The 26,129-nt window shown below is 37.7% G+C and overlaps 1 protein-coding gene across 1 annotated transcript in view; it reads right to left on the reverse strand.

Moving 5' to 3' along the window:
* The window catches only part of ROS1 (ROS proto-oncogene 1 , receptor tyrosine kinase), a 69,475-nt gene that overhangs the window by 27,007 nt on the left and 16,339 nt on the right, over positions 1-26,129 (reverse strand). The window contains 21 exon segments of the mRNA XM_009083974.1: positions 4-117; positions 605-779; positions 1,806-1,982; positions 4,601-4,833; positions 6,999-7,140; positions 7,793-8,010; positions 10,391-10,567; positions 11,499-11,785; positions 12,290-12,501; positions 12,976-13,178; positions 13,836-13,899; positions 14,751-15,013; positions 15,812-15,973; positions 16,553-16,717; positions 17,049-17,263; positions 18,781-18,881; positions 22,106-22,297; positions 23,249-23,430; positions 23,928-24,038; positions 24,850-25,062; positions 25,671-26,129. The exon segment at positions 25,671-26,129 is cut by the window's right edge and continues 21 nt beyond it. Coding sequence (XP_009082222.1) covers positions 4-117; positions 605-779; positions 1,806-1,982; positions 4,601-4,833; positions 6,999-7,140; positions 7,793-8,010; positions 10,391-10,567; positions 11,499-11,785; positions 12,290-12,501; positions 12,976-13,178; positions 13,836-13,899; positions 14,751-15,013; positions 15,812-15,973; positions 16,553-16,717; positions 17,049-17,263; positions 18,781-18,881; positions 22,106-22,297; positions 23,249-23,430; positions 23,928-24,038; positions 24,850-25,062; positions 25,671-26,129 — 4,065 coding nt within the window.

Here is a 26,129-nt window from a genome sequence, read left to right on the forward strand (position 1 = left end):
TGATTTCTAAGACGTAGTAGGTCAAGTTGCTCCCATTGTCATCAGCCTTTTCCCACTGTATGGAGTTTTTTGTCTCTTCTGCTCTTTTTGGAACTCCTGGCTTACTGGGAACACCAGCTTAAGCCAAACAAGGGAAGAAACAGAACTCTTAAAATGTGTTTATAACAAGACCGAAGGGCTAACAGGCACAGAGAACAATTAGATGTGCACATGGGTGTTTAGATGTACAAAAGGATGAAGGAACTACATCAATAATCCCCATAGAGAATGTATCTTTGGTCTTCTCTTTGCAATGGGTAAATTTCAAAATATTTATTCTCATGCAGTCTTTCACCAGTAACTAGTTCACATGCATATAAGCTTTTCATTTGGAGTTCCCTCACTCTTTTTCTTTGCTCCATTTGCTCTTTCCCCCTAACAATTTTGAAGGCATGTGTGGAGCAAGAGTATGCCACAGGTATGCTATTGTGTTATTTTTCAAACACACAGAACTATTGGCTCTTAGTATAAGAAAATTGCCTGATAAATTTTGGAAAATATTGTCTCCGAATATTCACATCCTTAATATAGTCTTAAAATCTTATTATCTACATTAAGTGCTTACCTGTAGTTTTAAAGCTTGTTGAAGAGGAAGTACTTTTCACTCCTGTAACATAAACTACTGTTACCCTTACAAAGTAGTTGGTTGAAGGAAGAGTTCCTGTGAGGTTGCATGTGTAAACAAGATCTGCTGTGCACTTAGTGCTTGCAGGAGAAAACCAGTCACTTTTTGCTGGCCACTAGAAAAATAAAATATCATCATGGTCAACTTTCTTGCTCTGCTGAAAGTGTATCACAGTTCTATTCCTGGGTAGATTAACTACTTTGACACCTTTTAATATCATAGTGGAGGTACAACATGTGCTGTCTCAGTCATGGGACTTTGTCCTCTTAGAGACCAAGGACACAGAACCAAATTTTTTTCTTTGTTTTCAGGAGACTCACAAGTCTTGACACTCACAAAGAACAACAGATTAAGTGACTGCTTTACACTGCCAAAAGGAGCCTTCTCCTTTTATTTCTGGATCACCATGATGTCCATCAGTTCAGCTTGCCATGAAAGGAGATGGTTTAGTGGAATTGTGCTATGACATTTGTTTTAAGGCAGGGAAATATCTGGTGTAGTCCTAATGAGTCTGATTCTCTACATTAAAGAATCAACATGATTCAGTTTAGCACATGACCTTTTTGGTGTCCAGTGGTTCAGGTATTAAAATCTGAAGTTTCCATCCATGCTGCTGCCACTGCAGTGCTTATTTTCTACAGTCTGCACTACTGGATCTGTATTTTTCTCCTAACTTCTATCACAGGAAAATAAAATCCGCAGCATTTTCCCCTGACTTCTATCACAGGAAAATAAAATCCGGATACTAGGTTTTAGATAATATTTATTACTGAAAACTCTTTTCTTCTTTCTCTTGTGCAGACATTGGATTTGTAGCTGCAAGCCAGGTTGGGGCAAGCCAGTGAGGAAACAGGGAGAGGGCTCTGCTGAAACAGGAGACCCAGGAGGAATTCTGGTGGGGTCATCCAGGATGTCCTTTGGCACTATGGAGTACTAAATGCTACAGCTGCACTCCTCCTTGTTCCTGGCAAACACTGACTCCATCCTGCCCCTTCTGAGCCGCTAAGACTGACATCACCATGCCCAAATTATCTGCTGAGATTCTTCATATACATCCTGCCACCCACCCTGTCCTGCTCACCAGGACAGAGTAGCTTAAATTTGCTCTGATCTGGAAAAAAACCCTAAGTGGTATTTTTACCTTACGCAGCTCAAACCAGAAGTTGTTTTCATCGACATGCAGAGGAGCTTTCCATTCTAGCTGGAAACTTGTATTGCTGGGAAATATGTTGATAGGTGCAAGTGGAGTCTCAAAAGTTTTTGCAATGACAGGGACACTTTCAGAAAACCAGTTCTCATCAGGATGAAAAGCAAGAACCTAGTAAGAAAACAGATGAATTGTACAGTACCAGACCAGTTGGAAAGGTGGCTTTATCAACTCCAAGTGTTTGGAAGACTAGCTGTTTTGAAACAAGACAATATTCAGGCAATAGAGATATAGGTGTAGAAAGATTTTGAGACTCATAGTTGCAGTGTGATACATCTTCAGGCTGGCTGTTCATAGCTACAGTGTGACAAATCTTCAGGCTGCAGTACTCTTCCTCAGAGACTCTTAGTTTCTCATCTCAGCTTTCTACTAAGACCTTTCTTAAATGCCACTTGCTCTTTCTTACACAGACATGTAGATGTCACATCACACATTAGGCAATGTTTTAGAACCACAAAAACACAAGGTGAGGAGGTGCCTTAGCACGTTGCCTTTCACCAAGCTGCAATCAAATATGACCTATATTTGGGTATGCATACTTAGATGCATACACATAGGTATGTAGGGAAGTGTGTATATATATATATTCCTCATTGTACCATCCAAATAATTAACTAAAGCACAAAATTAAATTAAGACCAGAACAGATCCCCTCCTGCCATCAGCTGAATATTGTCCCAGCTGTGAGAAGCACTCTCTATTTGTGATATACCCAGTGCGTGTTCTGCAGACAACGTTTACTTGGTTGCCCTCCAAAATGCCACTCTGCTGAGAGACCTGCTGTCCAGATATATCATTATTGTTTTCCTTTCAACCCTTTGTCTGTAAAGGGAGAAGCAGTATGTTTTGTTCTTATGAATTCACACTGGATATTTTTATTTGTCTGTTATCCACTATATAAAAACTGTTTGCCATTTTGTCCTAATAGAGCCCTAATATTACCTCTATACATCTTAATATAGTCCTAGTAAAACTGTATGTACTTAAAGTAACTTCGGGTATTGACGTTATACAAAATAGTCTATATTTTCTTTTTTTGAAGCTCTTTTTGTAACCTTTTTTTTTTTGCTAGTTCTAGGGGACTTTACTCCCTTCCAAAAGTTACAGAAAATAGCCATCTCCTTATGTAGTTCAAGACCATCAGATGCTGCTGACTTAAGCACATATAACCTATACAAAAAGCCTTTGACTTTATCTTTCATTCTCCTGATCTGTTGTGCTACAGCTAGCTCCATGCAGTTGTTAAATATCTAGTCACATGTCTCCTCATCCTAAAAACTAAACAAAAAATCCCATTATATACTGCAATCTATTCCTCATTTTGTCTTCTTCTACAGCATATTAATGGAGCCTTCCCTTTTAAATCCTTGCTACTTTGGCCTCCTTTGATTCCTTCATCTTCTTGCTTTTTTTCCCTCCATCTTAAGTCACCCTTTTCTGCTCATTCTTACAGCAATCACACATGTGCTCAGGCAGGTAATACTGACACTACTTCAGGATGGTAGTCTCCCTTCCCTGAAGTCCAAAATGCTTTGCTGCCTGAGTCAGGCAACAGCAGGGTTGTTGGGGGGCTGATGTGTGTGCCTCTCAATTCTCACCACTCATAGCCTGGCATAACCACACAAGCCATAGAACTTTTCACACGATGCTGATGTGGGAGTTCATGTGAACTGCAGAAGCTGATGGATGGATGGATATCCCATTCTGCTGCTTCTGCTAGCTATCCTGGTGCCGGCCTATTACTATATTTCCTATTTCTATAATGTTTTGACATAGTAGTTGAAAAATCTAGCTCTTCCTTTGTCTATGGTTTGTCTGGACAGTGAAAGAAACTACTACTTCTATTGTACTGACAGCATGATATTTCAATGAAACCAAAAGTCAGAGGATTTGCAATCACCCTTCAATAGTCTTGTCTACAGAAATTTTCTTTAAAGATCTGCAAATAGCCAAGACCCTACCTGCATTTTAAAGTCATTGTTAGTCCTATGCATTTGTTACAAGGCCAGCATTGATATATTGTTCCTGTTAACTCTGCATGCATTCTTTACGGTATACTTTTATTCAAAATGTGACTGCTCTGAGATAGAATCAGCCAGCTATTAATCCAGTCATCACCTATGTCTCTATGGATATATTTGTTAAGTTTTGATTTATTGGACTAAGCAAAAAAGCCTCTTTTTCTAAATGAAAAGCTATTTATTAAAGGAAAAGCAGTCATTGGCAAAACATGTGAGCCTGACCTTTATATAATATGTAGATGTTCCCCCTTTATGAAAGTTACAAATATGCTGCTTTCCTGAGAAAAGCCTCTATCTTTTGGCCATGACCCATTTGCACTCACATAGCCCTGTTTCGTGCACTTCACCTAGTCCTTCACAAGGAGGTCACAGTTCAAGGTGTCCTTTGAGAACAGATAATACAAATCATCTGACCCTCTCTTAGCATGTTGAATAAGTATCAGGGCAGTAACAGCAGGATCGCAGCAGAAACTCCTGCTTACTCTTGAGATTTGTGATGTGCTCCTCAAACAGAAAAGATCTCACTGCTAATGATTTAATCTGAAAAAATGACAGGAATAAAATTTTATTTTCCTTAAAATTAAAAGAGTGAGAGAAGTCTACTAAGTTTTGGACCCAGATTTTCAAAGCACACATCTAGCTTTACAGAACAGCTGTCTAAAGATCTGCAGGTTAGTGAATAAAAAGGTAAAACTGCTTGCATTATACCTTGAATGAATTGTTTGCTCCAGATTGGAGCCCACTGACAGACCAGGTGAGCATCCCATTTGGAAAGTCACTTTTTCGCAAGGGTGTCGCTGGGACAGGAGGCAATAAATTGACAGAGATCTGATAGCGGATGGATTCTAGGGGTCCATTTGGCTTCAGAGGTTCACTCCAAGATACATTGATCGTGGTGTCAGACAAAACTAATATTTTAATGGTATCAACTGCCTCTGGTACTGAAACAGAAAGAAAAAATAACCTCCTTTTAGTTACAGATGTCACTGGAGGTTTGTTTGTGTTTATCTTTAGAGAAGTCAAGAAATGCCATCAAGGAGAGAAAAAAAGGTTATAAGTGTATGAATATGATTCATTTACAGGTCTGACACCCTACATATGCAAAACTCATATCTTTGCATAATTGGTCAGCTGCAGACAAGTTAAAAATATTTTGAGGATCTTTTTACCATCTGTTTTGATATCCTATCATATAAGCAGAAAAAGAAAACCCAAGCCCTCCCTCAAGGAAGCCCCCAGCTGCTGTCCTAAACCTCTGCATTTATATTAGTATCACTGAATTCCTCCTCTCAATTTCTTAATCTGTCTCTCAGTTGTGAGTTTAATATGATGATTACTTGATAGGCATTCAATAAAGACCTTGTGCACTACTCCAATTGGAAAGTCTTTTCTTGCACAGAAATGTCTGAAGGAAGAAAACCCAAGACTAAGCATTGTTTGTCACCATCTTACAATTTTGCTCAGAAATACATGGTCTGGCTGAGCTGTGTAAGCAAGAAACTGGGTTGCTGGTCTGATGTCCATACCAGCTGCTTACTCACCAATTGTTCTGGAAAAATCAGCCTTTCCTTTGAAGATTTAAGATCACAGCTTTTGAAATAGCATGCCCCAACTCTGCATCAAAATTTCTTTTTTTGCTACTGAACTGTCCAGATACATAAAAAGTTAAGTCATTTACATTCCTAACATATAGAAATGAGTCCACATGCTATAATTTATGCCCTAGTAGCAAGACTACAGATTGAAACTAGAATAGTAAATAAGACAAATTTCTCATGTCTCTAGTTAAAACATGTGTGGAGTAAGAGTGACACTCTGTGGCAAGAGCAATGCATTATTGTTTCTAAGCTGTCTTCTTTTTTTTTCATTCCCTCTGTCTTGCTGTTTGTTAGAAAGCACAGATTAGTCCAAACTTCTTTCATTTCATTACAGAATTGAAAGAAAGGCAGAGGGAATTCACACAGCTTCAGAGGTGTGAAATAGTGTACACACTTCAAGAGGCTCTAGCAGCATCTGATTACAATTTAAACTAGCAGTTACATTCATGAAATTGAGAACATTAGTGCCTGGACACATATATCCTTCTGTTTACAGCTGGTTGGAAATTTTTCTTTGAATTATGAAAGTCTCTGAATATTGATACAAATACATAGTAAAGATGCTCAGGATTTGTAGGAGGGTGTGGGGTTTTGGTTTTGTTTTTCATTTGGTTTGTGGGGATTTTTTTGTCTAGGACTTTATTTTGATATGGATGTTTTGTTTAGACTCAGCAAGAGAAGCCAGTTCTGAGTTTCATGTTTCATTTTAACTTGAGACTGAAAAATTCCATTTCAGTGGAGCAACCCAGTCTCCCATTTCATATGCTACCTTTATGTTTCACCAATGAAAGGGTGTACATTGCTGCAGGATGGCTCAGTTTACCTTACAAAGAAGCAACAGTGTGAATTCGTACCACATTCCTATAGTATTCAATCTTATTCAACCAATGTGTCATACTAAATTTATACTATAGACATGGATTCCCATGAAAAGAATTGAAATCTTCTGATCACTGGTCAGATTTTCCTTTTTTTTTTTTTGTCATAGAATCCTAAGGAATATGCTCATAATTCAGAGATCCACATAGGATTAGAGCCTATTTGCTTGATGCTGCAGATGCTTAGAGATCTGGCTGCTAAGAGACAAAAAAATAGCCTAGTTGGAAGAGAACTTACAAAGTATACCATATCTGGATTCCAAAAGAAGAGTGGCAATATGCCTTCATTTCTTGTTCCACTTTTATTTGAAAGATGAAAAGAGGTTTATCTTAAACAGAGGTTTTCTTAAGGGGAAAAATGTGACTTTTCCAGGACAAAAACCGGGAAATGACCCATGCCTAAAAGGAGCCAATGGCAGCTCACAGGTGACTCTGTGGACCATGGTGGCAAAAAGAGAGGTTACTTATTCTATGAATGAACATTTAAAGAAACCACAGAGTGCATCCCTAAGGGAAGAAGAGAGGGAATCAGGACCCCTGGCATGTACTTGTTGCCAGCTATTCTGGATGAATACAACTTCAACTGAGATAAGAACTCTGTTCAAAATCAGAATAAAATATGCAACAAACCTCCACACAGAGTTGTGCCAATCATGTCTTCTCCCATAGGCAGCACTTTCTCATCTGAGTAATAGTTTTTCACTGCAACTTGTATGACATAACTCGAAAATGGCTGTAGGTTGTCTAGGACAGCTACAGGACCCTGAAATTCCTGTAATCCAAATATCAGCTAATAAACATTCATTCTTACAAAAGAGAGTCATATGTCACATCAATCATCTGTCAATGAAATGCATGCTAAAAAGTAGTAGTGCTTTTGTATTATAATACACTCTAGTGTTTTAAATAAAAGAATGTTAAAATCATGGTTTGGGTAATAGGCCACTACAGAAAAGAAAGCACACACCAAAAAACAAGCTGAAGTCCAATATTCCACTGTTCAGTGTCTGGTACGTACATAGGAAATGGCACAGAAAAAAATGTAAGAAAAAATTACCAACACCAGTACAACTACCACAAAGCACATAAGGGCAAGCTCTATGGCTGCTGGACAGTCTCAAGAGTTGTCTAAACAGATTAATATCAACCACAAAGGTTCTTTTTACAAGTAGAAACTGAAGACCTGTTTCAACAGGATTTTAGCAAAGGCATATTGAAAAGTAGAGGTGCACTTGCACGGAGAAAAGCTGAGGAATCTACCACTTAACAAATACCAGACAGAAAGGAGAATTACTGTTGGGATGCAAAAATGTAAAAACTCCTTGATAGAACGTTACAGAATGGTTTATAAAATTACTAGAAGTGACAGCCCATTCCCTGTTTGTATATGATATCACATGCATTTTTGTTCCAAACAGCCATACCAATGTTTTTTGCTGTGAGGCAGACAAACAGTGTCTTGAGTTCCTGCAGTTGTTAGTCATTTGCCTGAAAAACACCAGGTATGTCGGCGTAGGCTGCGATATGCCAGGGCATAGCTGCTGTGGTTTGACAGATGGTAAATTTAATGTAAAACTGGTGTTAGTCGTAGCAAGGATAGTAGGTTTCTCAGTGTCTGGCAATGGAATCAGGCATGTTTTATCTAGGAAAGACATCAAAAAATTAAAAACAATTAATTATGGCTGGACCAATCCAAACTTGCATGGGATTCTACCACAATTCTTATGAGAAAGAGTAGCCACAAAGTATTCTGTGTTGTCACAAACAGAAACAGAAGAAAATCCCATCTGAATATACTTTATTTGGTTATATTCATGGACACAGAAATAGTGGTCATCCAAGAAAGTCTCATTTATCTTTGATAAGATAGTTTTAATAAAGAATTTAGGTTCTTTAAGTAGAAAATGGAAATACAAATCGCAGCTGCTGTATTAGCAAGGGGAGTACACATTGATGAGCCCAAACTTGCTTGTCACAGGAGAGAGAGATATGCAGAGTAGAGAGTACATTTCTCTAGCAATAAAATGTTATCTGTTTTTATTTCCAAACAGCTTTCCATGTGTAAAGTAACAACAGGGAAGGAGAGACAAATTTTGGAAGTGGCAAAGGAGTTTTTAGGGAGAAAACAATAAAAAAACTATATGCTGAGAGTTAACAAAGAGTAATAAAAGAGAATGCCTCATCACTTGATGAAAAAGTATTACTTTTAAAAATAAAATAAACATTTATTAAATGGGTTTCCTGACAAGAAGGAAAACATTAAAGCATGTGTACAGGGAAGAAGGCACAAGGACTAATGCTTGCCCTTAGGCCAGAACAACTGACCCCGTAGTCAAGATCTATTTTCCCTGAACGATCAACCTGCCATTCGTACCAAAGTCAGGGTCATGCAGAAAGAAACTAAAAAAGTCTGTCCAAATGAAACAAATGTAAGGTTAAACCTTTGCCAATTTGATAGTTACTTAGAGTAGCAAAACTCCCGTGGGAAAAGTCCCAGATGGAATAAAGAATTGAGTCATTTTCAGAGATAAAGTTTCTGTCAGGCATTTCCATAGAAATGGGTTTACACTGACAAGAAAATCCTTCACTACATAGTCAGTCCCCTTCCTCCTAACCCTGAAGAGAAATCACTCTCGCACAGAATCTGTGACAGGACAATAATTTTCACTGAATACTTCTGATGTGTCAAATGATCAACTGACATCACATCTCTGGATGGCAATTAAAGGTTACTAGCAGCACTCCTCGCTCACATCACTAAAGCAATCAAAAGCATGTCAGTCACCTAGATGGTCTTTACAAACATCACTTTTCCACATATACAGCATTTGCTTTCAGTACTGAGAACTTTCTTTTCCTTATTTTAGTATGTTGATTTCCTTTTATTTTAAACTTGTGTGAATAATTCTCTTTATTGCCCTCGTCTGCAAATGTCAATGTTGTGTATTCTGCCAAATGTATTTGCAGCAGTCATTGTAAATAAGAAGAGCTCCGTGGAGATCTCTGGGTAGAAATAATTCATTTGGACTGAAATTTGGTTCTTCCTTTAGCACCAGCTAAGCCTCAGACTCTTGCAGGAAACCCTATCCCTGGGGATAGGGATTGGCACATTCTGTACCAGGGCCAAACCAAGGCTCCTGCACCAGTGCCAAGCCCACACAGATCTCATGGGAACAAACATGCCCAAAGTGCTGGTAAGAATAGCCTGGGCATTGGTCAGAGCAGCTGCAGGCAGGAGTAACTCTACTGGCTACCCTAAAGAATGTGAAATTGCTTTATTCCAGAGAAGTCCATCTTGTTAAAATATTCTCTTATATATTTGTCATGTTTTTATGCAAAACTGGAATTAAAGAATTATTTTGAATATATTCATCATGCTAGTAGCTATTCTTAACCTCTGTATTTACAAAGATAATCCCTAGTGGTACCACAAATCCTAATTTTTATTAAGACTAATTTTCATTTCTTTCATTATCATTCTACAATTTTTTGTTTAAAATAATATGAGTTCTAAATGAAGCCAGGGTCTACTGTAATGGAACCAGCAATTGCCACTCAGGTACTTCTTTATAAGCAATTTTAATAAACAAATTTCTTATGTCTTTGTCTTCAGAAGGACAGAAATTTTTTTTCAGTTTTACATGCTTGTGAACAAAGCAAGATATGTGTCATAAGAGGGATCATTATCAAACTCTTGCTACAACACTCTGTGGAACACATTTGCTCATTTTCTATGCTTTAACATGCACCAGCTTTTCTACATCTCAAGGTTTGACACAACTTTGTAAACAGGCATCGTTTGACAATAACGAACATGGGCAATATTCATCATCATGACCTTCCATTTGATCCAACACAAAGCTAGCCTTTATATTTTAAAAGTGTGCAAATTATTTTCCTCTAGAAGGCACCTGAATCCATAAAGCATACTTTACATAAATACACATAGCACAATCTGCAACTTAAATGCACGCTCTGAAATAAATTGGTTACATTTACAGAACAATCCAAATCTCCTCTACCTGGATACAGTTGTGCCGCTGAGTTGTAGGCTAAGATTTTCAGCTCATGATTTGCTCTCCTGTGAAGTAAGTGTCTTGTGCTTTCTTTATTTGTTAGCCAAATTTCAGTGTATTCCTTTGTTTCAGTGCTCCAGTATATGAATTTCTTATCTACAGTCAAGCTGCCAATCTTATTACCTGTAGGAAAACATTGCATAGCTAAGCTTTATAATAAACCCTGAGCAGACAATTTACAAGAGCAGATGGGTATTTGTATTCCTGGTGAGTTAATATGCATGAGCATCTTGGCCAAATTGTATCTTCAAAGACCTCTCCTTGAAAAGAGATTTCTGATATTTTCCAGTAGGTCTCATGAAGCTGAGACATTGTTCTTTCAGTTTACAAGTGTAGATGCGAAGGCTTTTTATTATCCATTAATATGAGAAATGCAATTCAACTAACAAACACAAGAAATAAAACATGAAAGCAAGAGTTGTCTATAGAAACTTTCATCTTTTTTTCCAAGATGAAAACCACCATGATCTGCCAACTCCCAGGAGCAATTAAGACAGCTCCTCTGGTAGCAGAACAGCTTTGGCAGCACTCCTCCCAAATTGAACTGAAAACCAAGCAATCAAGTGTTATTATTACAAGAAGCGCAACATAGGTAAGTTGTCATACAAGACCCTACCTGCATGAAATACCCTCACTGCGTATCGAAGTCTGCAATGCCACTTTCAGGCATAACTCAGTATGTTAGTGTAATTTTTCTTGAGATAAACTATAATAGGTGCAGCTGATATGAAACCCTAGCAAAATAATGTGATAATACTCTAAGTGAAATCTCTTGACAAATAGCATTTGAGGCTGTAGCATCTCATTTGATTTACATCTTACTAGAACATATATTTGCATCAGTAAATATCCTCACACTGCTCTTTCTCCTAGTTTGCATCAACAGGTTAAGCAACTGGAAACACGGAACACAAACATTTTGTCCATATTGACTATAGATGAGATAATTTTAGAAAGAATGTGCTTCATGAATTCTATTTTGCTGATATTAATATGCTTGATGTAAGAGACAGCAGGAGTCACAAACTATCTAGAAACAACAGAGTACTCAGACCTTGAAAACTTGGTATTGTAGCAACTCTCCAGCAGTGGCAACCATCCACATCTGAGGCCCAAATTTCATCTTTTCCTCTGATAAAGAGCAGCTGGGGATTCTCGGAGTCAGACACGTCTATATTCATAGGTCTCCCTAGCTCTGCTTCTGCCACGTTACAGGTGCAGTAGTTCTTCATCTGTTCTTCTACTGAAGTGTATCCCAAAATGTGGTGCATGGTGTTATTCAGCAGATCATAATAAAACATGCGTCTGCCATAACTGAGCTCTTCCATCCAGTACAAGCGGCTATCAAGAAAACCAAACACCAAAGCATTGCTTGCAGTAGAAAAACTTCAATCTGAGCAATCTGCCCCAAGTGCAGTCCTATGAGTAACTAGTCACAAACCCCTCAAACTTTTAAAACAAGGTAACTACAGCAGTGTAATTTCAAAGTGATTCCAAGAGCTTAAATTTTTTATGGAAGGTCACAATAACTGACTATTCTGGATAAAATTGTTCCTGTAAAAACTTGTTGTCTGCTCTTGACTTTCATTTGCATTACTTAACCACTCAGTATTTAAGCAGGATTTGAAATCTTTACCCAAACTCAGACAACTTTTTGAAATTAGGTATGTCCAAGCTCAACTAGCAGTATAAAAGTAGAACTGCACTCAGAAATTTCTGAGATTAACACAATATCAAAAACTCATGTACTATAAAAAGTCTTTTCTGGTCCTTAACAGTTGAAGATTTAATGAAAATAATGTTTAAAATATGCTTTTAAAAAGTTATTAGTAATATATGCCTTACCTTAGAAAAGGATATGACAACAGAGAGGATACAGTTGAATTACTTATGCCCAACTGTGTGTTTAAGGCTTTTAGAGATTTTTTCTTGAGCTCAAGATCAATAACAAATATTTGAGTTTCATTCCATGATGTTTTCAGGGCAACAAAGAGATGTCTTACAATCCAGTCAACTGTCATGGCTGTGACATTGTGAAGATATGCATCTTTGAAAAACTTAAGAAAAAAATAAAAATGTTACTAAAACTGCTTGAGAGCAGAATTTTCCCACCTGATGCTAGGACATTATGAAGTTAGGTTTGTTTATGAAAAAAATTTCTACTTAGGAAGTAGAAGTCAAAATATAAAGAGGTGCCATGGATTGACGATTACAATATTTTTACACAAATGAAAACTATTGTTTCAAAAATATCAATTTTTACTTCCATATTGGTTATGTATTCTTGAAATTAGAATTAAATTAAATTAAATTTGATTAAAAGTATTATTGCGTTTAGTAGTGTGAATTTTAAATTAAATGTCTGATGGAATATCTGAACAACAAAGGAGATGTCAGTAAAATCATACAGGATTCATTGGACAACTTTACCAGTGGCATACTCTGGCCACAGAGCTGGCCACAAAATAGCAACAATAATGGCCACATACTCTTCTAGACTCTCTCAAGTAAGGGAATGAACAAAGGAATACCTGAAATTTTGAAGCAGTCTGTACATTTAGAATAAAAAGAGAATCTTCTATGATATAGTACACTTTGTCATCATTAGCAGTGTAACAGATGTCCTTTACATTTGTCTTTTCTGAAAGTTCCCATATGGCATGATTACTGTCTATGTCAGTAAGAAACAACTTGTTGGCAGAAACAGTTATAAGAGTTGGGACAGGGAAAAGATCTGGAATGAAAAGGGCACAGCAGAATTTACAAAAAAAATTCTAGATAATCACAGTCATTCATAAGTAAAGCAACTACAAGATGTAAATAAATGAGGGCCCTGCACTTATTATAGTTGGTCTTATGTCAGAGCAAAGAAATAAAACAATGAGCTGCCTTCTTGTCATCACATCAAACCTCTAAGATATTTTCAAGAGCATTGTGGGTGCTTACCTGGCAAATTTAAGCCTAATAAAAACAGATTTGCTCATTTAATTATTTTTAACAGCCCAACAAGAAACAGCCTATGATCTCTAGTAGGTCTCTAACTCCCTTGGTTACCTTTCACAGACTAATTACAAATATTTTATACCTCTAGTAGTATACAGATTACAGCTCAAAGCCTGCTGTTCCATACTATCCTGGAGCTGCCTAGAAAAGTTAATTTAGCACAGTTTTTAGGAAAGGCATGAAATTCCTGAAATTTAGTCTAATCATAAGGAATCCATTAATCATTTAATATCTGAAGCTGTAACTATTTCCTCTGTGGTGTCTACTGTAGGGCGGAACCAACGTCACATAAAGTTGGAGGCTATTAATCAGATTGCCAAATTCTTGTACTGTCAATTTCACCAGCTATTGTACACAAACCTTGAGATGGTAGCTAAAGTATCCATACCTGATGAATTCCTCTCTGCCATGTCAGACAAAGGTCCTGGGCTTACAGAGGTGAAGGCTTGCACCTATGGGACAGGAGATTGTTACTTATGCTAAGTAACAGCATAAATGATTGCATTTGAGAGCATGTAGAATCTTAGCTACTGACAGAACTGAAAGCCCCCTGGCTGCTCAGCTAGAAACGTGTGTGTGTGCTCTGTTTGAGCTAAGGCTCTGCTGGTCATTCCAAAGGCTATATTCAGGGTTGGACTGTGGCTATGAAGAGAATTTTAAGCAGTGGCCCAGAGGGTGATAATCTATGCTGAGTCAATTAGAATTCAAAGGACACCAGTCTTGTCTCCTTCCCCAGTCTGGAGCAATTCCTTCTGTTGGTTGATGTTGCAACCAACATGGTGCTCTCCTGCATCAGTATCTGGCCTATTACATGATCTCCTACTTTTAACTTGCCTTTCAAGCACACATTCTGTGTATTTTAAAACTTATATCACAATTAAAACACGACTTCTTGTCAAGTTTTAATACGGAAGTCTTTTCCTATGGAAGTCTCGTAAGTCCTTGCATTTCTCCAGCAGCAGAACTTCTCTTAGTCTGTGGCTCTGTTTAAATGGCCTGTCATGCTTCACCATGTCAGTTGAATCTGTTTAACTTGCAGTTTTTAGCAGTGGCTTTGGAAGACCTCTAGAAACGCTTCTTTTGGTCCTCACCAAACCAGTATAATACTGCAGCATTTAGTGAACAATATGATATATGAAAAGGTTAAGCCAGTACCCATGGGTGAGTCAGTGAATCAGCAGTTCTATAAGCAGAAACCACAAGCTCTAGCCCCAAGCCCAATACCACCTCCCAGGCAAACATGTCAGCCTGCACTGACAACATCTACTGCCTAGCATGAGATAAGCTTAGCAACTTTTCATACCTGAAACCTTACTGTGAGGTTAGGAAGCACATCCTTGAGAGAAAAGTGCATCAGGGTGGGTTTAACATTGCTTGCATTCCACTCTGTGAAAGCATCAGCAGCGCAACTCTGATTCAACAGCTGATAGTAAACCCTGAACTGCTTCAACACACCGTTATCCTTTTCAGGTCTGTCCCACCTGAACTCCACAAGGACTTTCTCATCACCTGCACGTAGGTTATTTTGTAACACATATATTCTAGGGTTTGTAGGAGCTGAAGGAACTGCATTTTTAAAAAAAAATAAAAACCAAGGATAAAAAACAGAGAACAAACTACTCCTACTGAAACACAAACTCTACCTCATTATTAACTCTTACTTTGAGCCTGAGCTTTACAGCCCCAATGCCAACAGAGACAAATAGCAATTGGTGAAGTGTAAACTACAGCAGACTGTCTAAAACTTAATGGTAATTCCTTTCTGGTTTTCATTGGTGTGCAGGCATCCGATTTTAACTTGCCTAGCAAAAAAGAAAAGAACTGTATAAACAGAAACAAATGCACTCCTGCACTGAGATTGGGACATAACTAGTTAGCTAAGTCTTGTAGGTAACTATGGAGCTGAAAATTTTCACAGCACAGAGTGTACTCTATCCCCTCTCCTATTCACTTCAAAATCTACTGCATCTCATAAGCTTTCTCAGTGCTCCAGTCACTCAACACTGTATTTTAGCTAACTTAACTTTGACATGAAAAAATAAACACTGAATCAAAAGTGAAAAGTGCATAACATGAATTAAAAAACCTAACAAGCGGTAAAGATATTGAATGAAGCCTTTGGTATTCATTGTAATGGATCTCAGTTTTTCTTGCTCATGGTGAACATATTGTCATGCATTTTCTGTTCTGAATTCTATTACTCCAATTGTGTGCATTTATGTGTGCAATAGATAATTGCCAAAGATACTCAGAAATATGCCCTTGCAAGCTCTGAAACCTCCAGGGTTTCAGTTGCTGACACAGACCTGGTCCCAGTACCCATTACATGTGAGGAGTGGGAGTTAAAATTTAAAATTTTAGTACCTCCTTCAGGGGCTCGAAGGGATACAGATGTTGTTGGTGCCTTGCCCCAGTATGTGTATGGAGTGACAGTAAAATCAAAGAGTGCAAATGGTTCCAGCCAATCAACTCGGTAGGATGGCACTGTCAAGTTATGGGGATGGAGGCACCGTTCACTCTCCAGAGACTGTGAATGAAGTAAAACAGAACAAAATAAAGCAAAACTCTTTTCCCAAATCAGAAAGGCTTTCAGTTTTCAAAAATTCCCCTCACCAAACTGGTCAATTAAATCAAAACAGAGCTTCTCTTCTTGTGGGTGATCATTGTTTCACCAACTCCCGTGGCACTGTAGTGATGTGTAGCAATCTGCTAGCAATCTGCCCTTTGAATTTAAATCAAAACTTGCCAAATGCACTAAAATGAAGTGTGGTTGAGGGCTGGATTTCACATTCAGGCAAAGGCAGTCCCACTGTCAGCTCAGAGCTCAGTTTCTGCATTACTGTGGAAGGCTTTCTCACATATCTTTGACCACTCTGAACTCTTTGCCTGGCTCTTCACTCCCCAGATGCTAGCCCAGAGCTACTGATAAGCCTGTGTTCCTTCCATGCTGGCTGCAGTGACAGAGAAACTGGACAACTTGCATTCTATTTACAATTTAGATTGGTTGCTTGATCAATTTGTAAATGCTGGAGAAGAAACAAACTGTATTTCTGTTTAAAAGGAGATACATCAACAAGTAGATAATAGGGAGGGACTACATGAATATCCTCACTTGAAAAGTTTTTGATCCCACGCAGTAAAAGACAGTTCCCCATTCCACGTTTGTAGAGGGACTCCAAGTGATGAGAAAACTTGAAGAATTTCCTTTAATCCTGAAGGAAGACTCTGGCACTGAATCTGGAATCACTTTCGGTGTAACAGAAAAATTTCCTGTCCATAAACAGAAGAAGAAATTCTCATAATCTAAAGAATGTGAGGAATAGGTAGACTTTTCAAACCTGCCTGAAAACACTAAAGTACTATGGAAAATCCTGTTAATGGTCATTAAATAGAAACAATGAGCACTGTGTATTCTTTTTATCCATACCCATACCACCAGCTTCTATAATTGCACATTATCCAGGTATATCCTGATGTATTTATTAATAATTTCCTCTTGTCCTTATCTTTTGTCAAATGACTAAAGAATTTCAATAATGAAGAATTACAAGGTGACAGCGAATACCATTATGGAGGAGTTTAGGTAAAGAAAATAATGTACCTGGCAAAGGTTTAAGTGATGTGTGAACAAGGGTAAAGGTTGTAAATTCTGCTGGTTGTGAAAAGGGAATGCTAAGGCTCTGGTTGACTTCCTGGGTTGTAATGAACTGAAGCCTATTAATCCAGAACAGACGACCACTGTAGTATTCCAGTGCACCCTGAGATATTTCTGAAGTACTCCATGCTGCAAATTCAGTGGTGAAGGCATTGCCACAACTGTGAAAACATGTATGAAATTAGCAAACTGAAAACACACTTATAGAGAGAACAGATTTATGTAATGCTTGACACATTGATAAGTTTCTCATCATTCAAGTTCTTAATACTCATGTAGGAGGCAGGAAAACAAAAAGTTTTCTTCAAGCTTTTTAAAGCAGAACACTTTTCAGAAGATGAAACACTGCAGGAATATCTGGGGAACAAAAAGTCTTTCATTCCCTTGATTTCATTAGAAAGCAATTATAAAATGGTTTAATATTCTGATGCATGGATGCAGAAAAGTGAGTATCTTGAAAAATCAGCCCACCTTCTCTCAGTATTTCTACTGAAATAGTGGAGTCTACTTCATAGCATGGGATTCATTCTACTTCCTTAGAGCAGGGACCCTTCCATTATCTATTAAACTCTATTAATATTTTCCTCCACTGGGTTCGCTGGTGATTTAATCTGCCTTGTACCTTACATATCAACACTTACAGGCCTTTTTAGACCCCAACTTATCTTCTGAGTAAGAGATTCAATATGCTGTAAGAGGCATAATTTTGTCATCTCAAAAATGACTTTAAGCTTAGACGCTTGCTATCCGAAACAAATTTGGAAAACACATACCATCAGGTCCATTAGGATGGGTTACTTCTAATCTCTGTATTCTGGCATGCCAGGGACAATGATTTGTGGCTGCCAGTTTGTTCACAATGGAGTTGCATGTTCTAGCTAAAACTGATCAACATATATTTATTCTTTCAATGTTTAGTATTAATCATAGAATACCTAAAATCAGTCAGAAAATTCAGCTGATTCCACACAAAGTCAACCTGCAACACTGAGCACATGCAGATACAGTTGCTGTTCAATTAAGTTTAATAAGTTAAATCTAATGCTTGAAAAAAAACCAAACCCTGCATTCTCCATATGAAAAAGAGCAAAAATAGTTTCATAAACTACCACTCATAATACACTTGGCACATAGAGAACAAATTACCATTTTTCTCAAGGTTTTGGTATATATGCAAGCTAACCCATAAATATGGTTTTGTTTTGTCTTTTTAAACTTTGCCTTTCAGGAGTAATGCAGCCATTTCATGTTCAGGATGATCAAGAGGAAAGCCTGCTGTGTCCTGATTGCTCAGGTGAGAAAGTGGTGTCAGTTCAAATCCTGAGCTTCACGCAAGATGAACAAGTTACAGAGCTCTAGGCACTTGGAAACTGTCAGGTGTTGTAAATGCCAAGACAAAATAGACAATAAATGGTGATTATTTCCTAAAGCTAAGCCTAAAAATTGATGAGCATGACCTCAGTTCAGTTGAACTTCCATACTGAATCTCTCTCACTCTTAAAGGGCATTTAACAACCATCTCAACATGCGGTTTGCTATTAGCTAGCTATGATCATTAGCTCTCCTTTTTGTTTATTGTGAATTTAGTAAATAGAGTTCCCAGCATTTAAGAATTTATTTTTTTAAGTAGTACTACAAAAACTGGAAACAGACTTTCTTACCTCTGCTATACACTTACCCTTCTGTGCAAAGAGAAGCTCTGTATAGGTTTAGACATAGACTATCTTGCACGAGCCAGTAGAGAAAACCATAGGTGAGATCCGAAGTTAAACCAACCACCTAAGAAGAAAACAGTCCAGATGACAACCTGGACACATCTTCAGTTCTGAGGTAAAAGCCCTTAGGCATAACTGTTGTCTAGACACCATCTTAAGTAGCTCTTTATTGGCAAAAATAACATTACTACTATGAATGTCTATTCTAACACCAAAAAGAAGTAGCAGTACAAAATAATCAGGTCCTTGGTGGACACCTATTTATAGCAGCTGATAATTTTCTAGATAGCATTTTATTAACACCTGTCACAGTGTTCATCCCTGGAGTATCTGAATACTTCAGATATGATGGCACTAGTGCATCAAGTGATTAGTGGAACTACCTGTCAAAATCTCCAGAATACCTCTGGTATTTCAACATTCTTTGTCTGAAACAGTTGGTTGGCATCCAGTCTTAAAGTCAGAATCACCTTTTGAAAGAAGTACTTTGGACCTTTTCTCTTTGTTTTCTATTTTCAATGTTATGCATACAACATATAATGTATTGCATTACTTATGGAAAACAGATGCAAATATTTTATTGATGTATTTGATTAGCAGGAAATTCAACTATTTACATTTTAGTAAATAATTTATCACTAAATAAAGAGGTGGGGGGAACTGAAAAATCTTCCTGTTCATTACTTCAATGTTTCATCTTCATTTAAGTGAGGTCCAAGATATTTTGTTTATTTTCAGTAGGATATAATATTCAAAATAGAGCTTTTCTGCTTTTGCAATAAACAACAGATTCAATACCATATGCAACAATAGTAGAAATCAGATATCTAATAATCTGTTCTGCGAATAAAAAAGAATTTGCTTCCACAAATTAGTCTGCTAAATGTTATCAAGTTTAGTCTACGTTATATCCTTAGCACAGCTTACAAGTTGTTAGGGGCCTCTCTGAACTTGTTTTCTAGCAGCTCTCAAACTTCTCATCCAAACACTAATTGTAGCTATTCTTTTATAAGCTTAAATTTCCATTATGGATGTAAGTGGAACAGTCTTCTTTTTTTTCCCTAACTCTTCATTAATAAACTGCAGAAGATGATGACAGGAAAGCAAATGCCATATCAGTTAGTTGTCTGTTGGCCCTTATGTAATCACATTCTTGACATATTTCTGTTGACATTGTATGTCAGAAAATCAAGGTTTGAATGATTGCTCCTGTAGGTTGTCCTGTTAAAAATATCTCACAGCATGTATGTGCTTGAGTGTATATTTAGTCAACCATGTTATATTTTATCTCATTTACCTATTCTCCCTCCCATGCTCAACACCAAGTGACATATTCTTGAATTTTCCTTGCTTTTTTAAACATTTGGGTCTTTTTGCCTTGCCCTATTTTTTTCTGCAAGTATTACATTTTCCCATAGATGTGTTCATTTTCTTTCTCCTGATCCCTGTATCACCATTAATAAAAGGTAAATAAAAATTTGTACTATTCATTTTCAGGAGTTAGGCAGTAATTTAATACCTCCCTTCTGATATGTTTGAAAAATAGACAAAATCTTTTCAATTCATGAGAAGTAATATGTGTTACAATATGTCATTTTGTTGATGCAATGTAACTCAACATCATAAGATGCAGCATAAATTTAGCTGCTTGAAAGACCCTTCGAATAGAAATACTAAGAGACCACACCTAGAGGGTCATGGTCCCCATCCATCCAGCACTTTGCTGCTCCCCTATAAATTACTTTTGTCCCAGGCATAGTGTACATTGTAAAGGACTTACTAAGTGCTTTGGAAATTCTATGCCAGATCCTAAGTTGGTATAAATCAGTGTAGCTATGCTAGAGTCAATCAAGCTATGCCAACACTCACTAACTAAGCTAAATAACGGATTGGAAAATAAAATAATTGTCAAAAAAAAATCCAGGTCCTGCCAAAGAAATTAGACTTTCAAAGCTCTGCCTTCATATTTGTTTAGGAAACCTGTCGTTTTCACAGTAGTCTCTTCTATTCCTGTTCCTAGCACCCAGATTTCAAGCTAAAAGGAGATACAGCTATAAACTGCTGAAGATCCTGTAATGACTAGCTGAACAGCAATTCTTTATTAGAAAAATAGATGGCAAATACCAGGAAGAACCAGTTATGTGGGGAATATACTTTAACTGTGGGATAACAGCAATTAACTATTACATCTGTGTTTTAATACTGAGGTAAGACATGCTCTTTTCAGGATAAAGGACTCCCTTGTGCAAGGAAGATGCATATTAGTATTTGAGCAAATATATATTTGCATCTTTATACGAGACAATAATGACCAACGCAATAATTTCACCATTGAAGAATACTGTGCTGCCCTCTTTGTGTCTGATGGATTTGTTTTGGGGTTTATTTTAAGAGACAAACACCTGTCAGCTATAAGTGGTCACTTCTCAATCTAGGCACTTTTACTTGGCTTTTTTCCTGTATGCATCACAGCAGGAGGCTGAGTTCAGGAAGTCAGTGCATAGATTAGGGCAGCAGAGAAGCAGGAGAGGAGATGTTTGTTTGTAGGAGGTGTGAATAAGTGAATGGTTGAAGGCTGGTATCACTGACATAGAGAAAGGTGCAGAAAAAAAATGACAGGAGCAGACAAGCAGTCTTATTGCTGCCAAAGTTCTTGTAGCCAAGAACAAGAAATTTGAGGTTAGCACGAGGGGATATGGAGAAGCAAGTAGTGAATCAAAAGAGAAGGGCAAGAAAAGCAATGTTTGCCACTTAGAATAAACTGCAAATTGCTGGTCCTTTGCAAGAGATTATCTGGAAGACAGGTGATAAGACCAAGAGTGCCATTGAGCTTGGACAGCATATATCTTCCCATGAAGACAGTCCATGCCAGCCAGCTTCCACAGGGAGGTGGGAGGCTAGTACTGGAAGATACAGTGACCCTTTGCAGCACAGACATTTCTCTCATGTACAAGTTTTCCTGTTCTTCTGTGTTCAAGTTTACAAGTATAGTAGATGCCACACCAGAGGCCTTGAGAAACCTGGTCTAGTGGGAGGTGTTCCTGCCCATGGCAGGAGAGATTGGTACTAGAGGATCTGTAAGGTCCCTTGAACTCTTAACATTTTATGATTCTATTATCTGATTTAATTCTTACCTTGTTCTCAAAATGATATAGCAATATTGCAGGAAAGGCATGTTATTCTTCTGGTCACAAAATGTTGATTTTGACAACCATGAACACTGACTATATTCAAGAGATGTGTAAAACACACACCAGCCAAGCACCCCCCCAAAGAAAAAAAAGTTACCTGTTTACCAGAAAACTGTGGCTGCTCTTGTAACATAAGATACTCCTCTCCATTCAATCTTGTGGCCTCCACTGTGTACACTGTGACCCAGTACAAATAACCATTTACTGAATCCACTACTAGATCCTTCACTGGGAACACAACATGAGCCACAACATCCACACTGCCTCCCAGCAGTGATTTTCTGTAGATCTAGAGACAAAAGAATTACTTTTAGTATCACACCTAAACCATCAGCCACAGTCAGATGAATATGCATCAGTGACTTTTCCACAGTCGTTTTTCAGAAGCCTATGCAAGCCTTAGGATTTCAAAATCTAAACCTTTTGCATTTAAAGTATGAACAGTAACACAAACTTATTAGTCAATGTTTGCCAGAAAGTAACAAAAGAAAAAGCTGAAATAGCTTTTCCCTTCACTTTCTTAGTTTCGGCAGCCTTCTGTCTGACAGAATTTCTCACCCACTTCATATTCACTATTCACAAGTGTAAATGAGGGTGCAAGGCAGTGTGAAATCTGGCCTCCTAGCTCATTTTTGAAACAGCTTCTGACTTTGCACTTACAAGAAATGAAAGGCATAATTTGACAGCACTGCATAAATTAGCACTACAATTTTGAAGTCAGATACCTTTTAAAAAATTCACATGTCAGTGTTCCTGATATGAGTGTACAAAGTGCAATTGTAATTATTTTTTAACTGCAGTGATCTGCAAAATAGCACAGTGCAGAGGTCGATCTTTAAAATCTCTGCATAAACAAATAGTGTCAAATTTGATTAAAATAAGGTCCATTTACTCCTTAGGTGGGATCACCTTGGCAGCCTCCATTTTCACTATATCCACTTATTTTTACAATGTTGAATCCAACAAAACTGTTGATAACATGTTTGATTTGCCTGTTTTGCACCTGGTGAATTCAGTATCCTGCATTAGTGAATATTAGTGAACATTTGACCCAAAACTTTTGTGTAACTCTGGAAAATCACACAAGGAAAGAAAGGTCTCCTTGTTCCATACTATAATAGTAAAGGTCCAAATGCATCTCGGGTTGCAAGCAGTAGGGAATAACTTCCCAAAGACTGCCTTAGTCTTTATTGTTGACATAAGGGGTTTTTTTTCTTTTAAGAAGTGCAACTGTACCTACCGTATTTGCTTTGCCAGCCCAATACAAGCACTGACCCAACCACTCAAAGGCCAACATCCTTGCATTTCTGACGTTGGATACATAAGCATTCTCAGTGGTACCTTTTCTTTTGTTCAATGACCAGGTCTGAACTTCCCCCAGGGAATTAATCCAATAAAGAGTGTTATTATACCAGTCGAGGGCTTGAAGAAAAAAAGGAAGATATTAAGCATTTCACAAACATGTAAATAAAAAAAAATAACTTTTTTAAGAATAAAAGGTAGCCAGACACTTCATCTTTTAAAAAATCCATACAAATGCACAGGTAGGCTCAGCTACCTTGAAGATAGATGCTTCTTTTTAGGAATAAAATGCACATATATAGCCCTGATGACTATAAATGTATGACATATATTGAGAGGCTGGAGGCAGAACTATTTAGTTAAAGAATAAATTTTAGCTCTGCTGTAACTGTGATGATGTCAGTAGGGTTTCACTGAGGATTAATTTGATCCATAGAGTAGATAAAAGAGGATGGACACAAAGGCTTGGCTCAAAGAAGCTGCTGCACTGAACTGCACTGCCCTATATTCAAGTCTAGACTGCTGCAATGAGAACTCTTGTCTTTCAGTTTTGCTGATAAAATTTATGGAGAACTAATAAATTGCAACACGTCTGTAGCAATATGTTTAGTATTTACCTGAAGTATTTCTTATATGAGGATAGAGGAGTTCTCCTGGCCCATAGCTATCCAATTGCTGCTTCCAGAGCCCTTTGGGCCCCACTGCCAATATATACGGTTCTTCTTCAGCTGATAAAGAAAGAAAACTGCAGCAGTGCACACCAACAAGCAACTTACATACAGTATTTGTATTTTAATAACAGGGATTCCTGTTTCTGGAAAGTTACAAAAGCACCATTAAAACTGCCCCTGTCCTAAGGAATAATGGAAAAAGAAGTAATACATGAAATTATCATGATTTGAGAAACTCAGAGATTCAGGGCAGATCCAGAACAATAAGACAATTTGGAATCCTAGTAGATGCTTAAAAACCACTGTGGGTTTGGACCTGGTCTTACCAAAGTCAGGCAAAAGTCACCCCTAATCCCAAGTGCCTGTCCAGTGTCTTAAGATGAAAGTTTTTTTCCCCTCAGACATAGGTTATTATGGGTGAACTAGGTTTCAAAAAACATTCCAAAGACCTATAAATCTTAGACATTTTATGCAATTATCTATGCCCAAACCAAGGATTTTCAGCTTTTAGTGAGCCACACTTTTCCATGAACTGTCACTAAGCAAACCAATTGATCATAGAAAGTTCTTTACAGAGCACAGGAAAGGAATAACACCTCTCATACTGTTCATTTGTAATGTATCAAATAATGTCTTTGACAGTGTATTTGTGTTAGAAAAATGTATATAAGTAGCAATAATAAATGCATAAATAATATCTAATGCCATTATTCTAGTTTGAGAATCTTACCAGCTTAACTGAAAGCAAATTTACTTATCCTGTATTCTTGAATTTTGCAGTCTTTGCCTGAAGTCTAGGCCTCACCAGGTGGAAAGCTGTATATACAACTCACTCTTAATTTTTCTTGTGTGGCAAAGCAATTCTCACCTTTTTCTAAAGTTTTGCCTCTAAATGACTCTGACCATGGCCCTTCACCGGCAGGAGACACAGCTCTAACTGACACTTCATATGTTGTGAAGCTGGTCAGCTCCTTCACTGTAAACCTTGTGCCACTAATATTTGAGATGACCCGTTCCTCCTCAAATGGGTGCTGAGATGACACTTTCATATCATAGGTCCAGTTCTGCCAAGCAGATAAACCTGTGAGAAGTAAATAATTACTATAGAGTAGATGGCTGTAACAGATGATACGCATTCTTTGAGAAAACTGTATGTTGGAGACTCCTTTCAAAAATGCCAGTATCAGGAAAATTAGGAAAGGAATACATTAAAAATTTACACTCTTCATCTCTGGGACCAACCAAGAGTAGTAGTTCAATCCCCCATGGAGAATGTAGTTGGAAGAATCAAAATTTTCCCCAAGGTAATTTTGTGCTGTTCAGAGAAACATGCATGGAGACCATAACACAATCATTGACCAAAAGTCATTAAGTCTCTGACATGCATTTTCTGTGTGATATCAGAAACCAATGTTACTGTAACTTCATACTTGAAATCAAGCCTTGCTTAAAAATCCTTGCAGGATTAAAATAAGTTAGCGATGTAAACTTGTATTAATTTAGACAGACAATTTAGCTACTTTACTGGCAAGCTATGGGTTAAATTTTTCAAACTGAGGTAGTTCCATAATTTCCATCAGAATCTGCTATTGAAGTCACTCAAGCCCAAATCAAGAAAAGGGAAACCAGAAAGTTACTCCTCTAGAAAGAAAAGGAGTGGACTTTCCCATAAGAAACAACTGAACTTACTGGTTCCAATACTGTGTTCAGGTGGTCTCCAGCTGATCATAGCTTGATTCAATCCAAATAGTGCTGTGATATGACGAGGAGTTGTTGGTAAAGGAAAAGGCTGAGCTGATGCCCCATAGAAAATCAAGTTGCCAAAGCCAGAGTACTCTGGGTAATCCAAATTGCAATCCACAACATACTCATTGAAGCTAGAAATTCCCACTGGAGAAAACTCCTCGTGGAAAACTGCCCAGCCATCTGTGACTGTAAATGTGTTATTCTCATAAACAAAGCTCTCCATGTCATTAAATAGCACGTGTGATCGCAGCGTGTGAAATTCTGAACCATCAAGAAACCCCGACACAAAGGCCTGTTCTGTCTTGTTGAAGAAAATGAGTCTCTTAGACTGGAAGTTGATCATGAAGGTTCTCAGGGCACTGGATCTCACTACTGGTGAAGCTGTGGAGGCAGTGCCAGGAA

This window comes from Acanthisitta chloris, unplaced genomic scaffold (genome assembly GCF_000695815.1).
Source record: "Acanthisitta chloris isolate BGI_N310 unplaced genomic scaffold, ASM69581v1 scaffold15751, whole genome shotgun sequence".
NCBI classification, from domain to species: Eukaryota; Metazoa; Chordata; class Aves; order Passeriformes; family Acanthisittidae; genus Acanthisitta; species Acanthisitta chloris.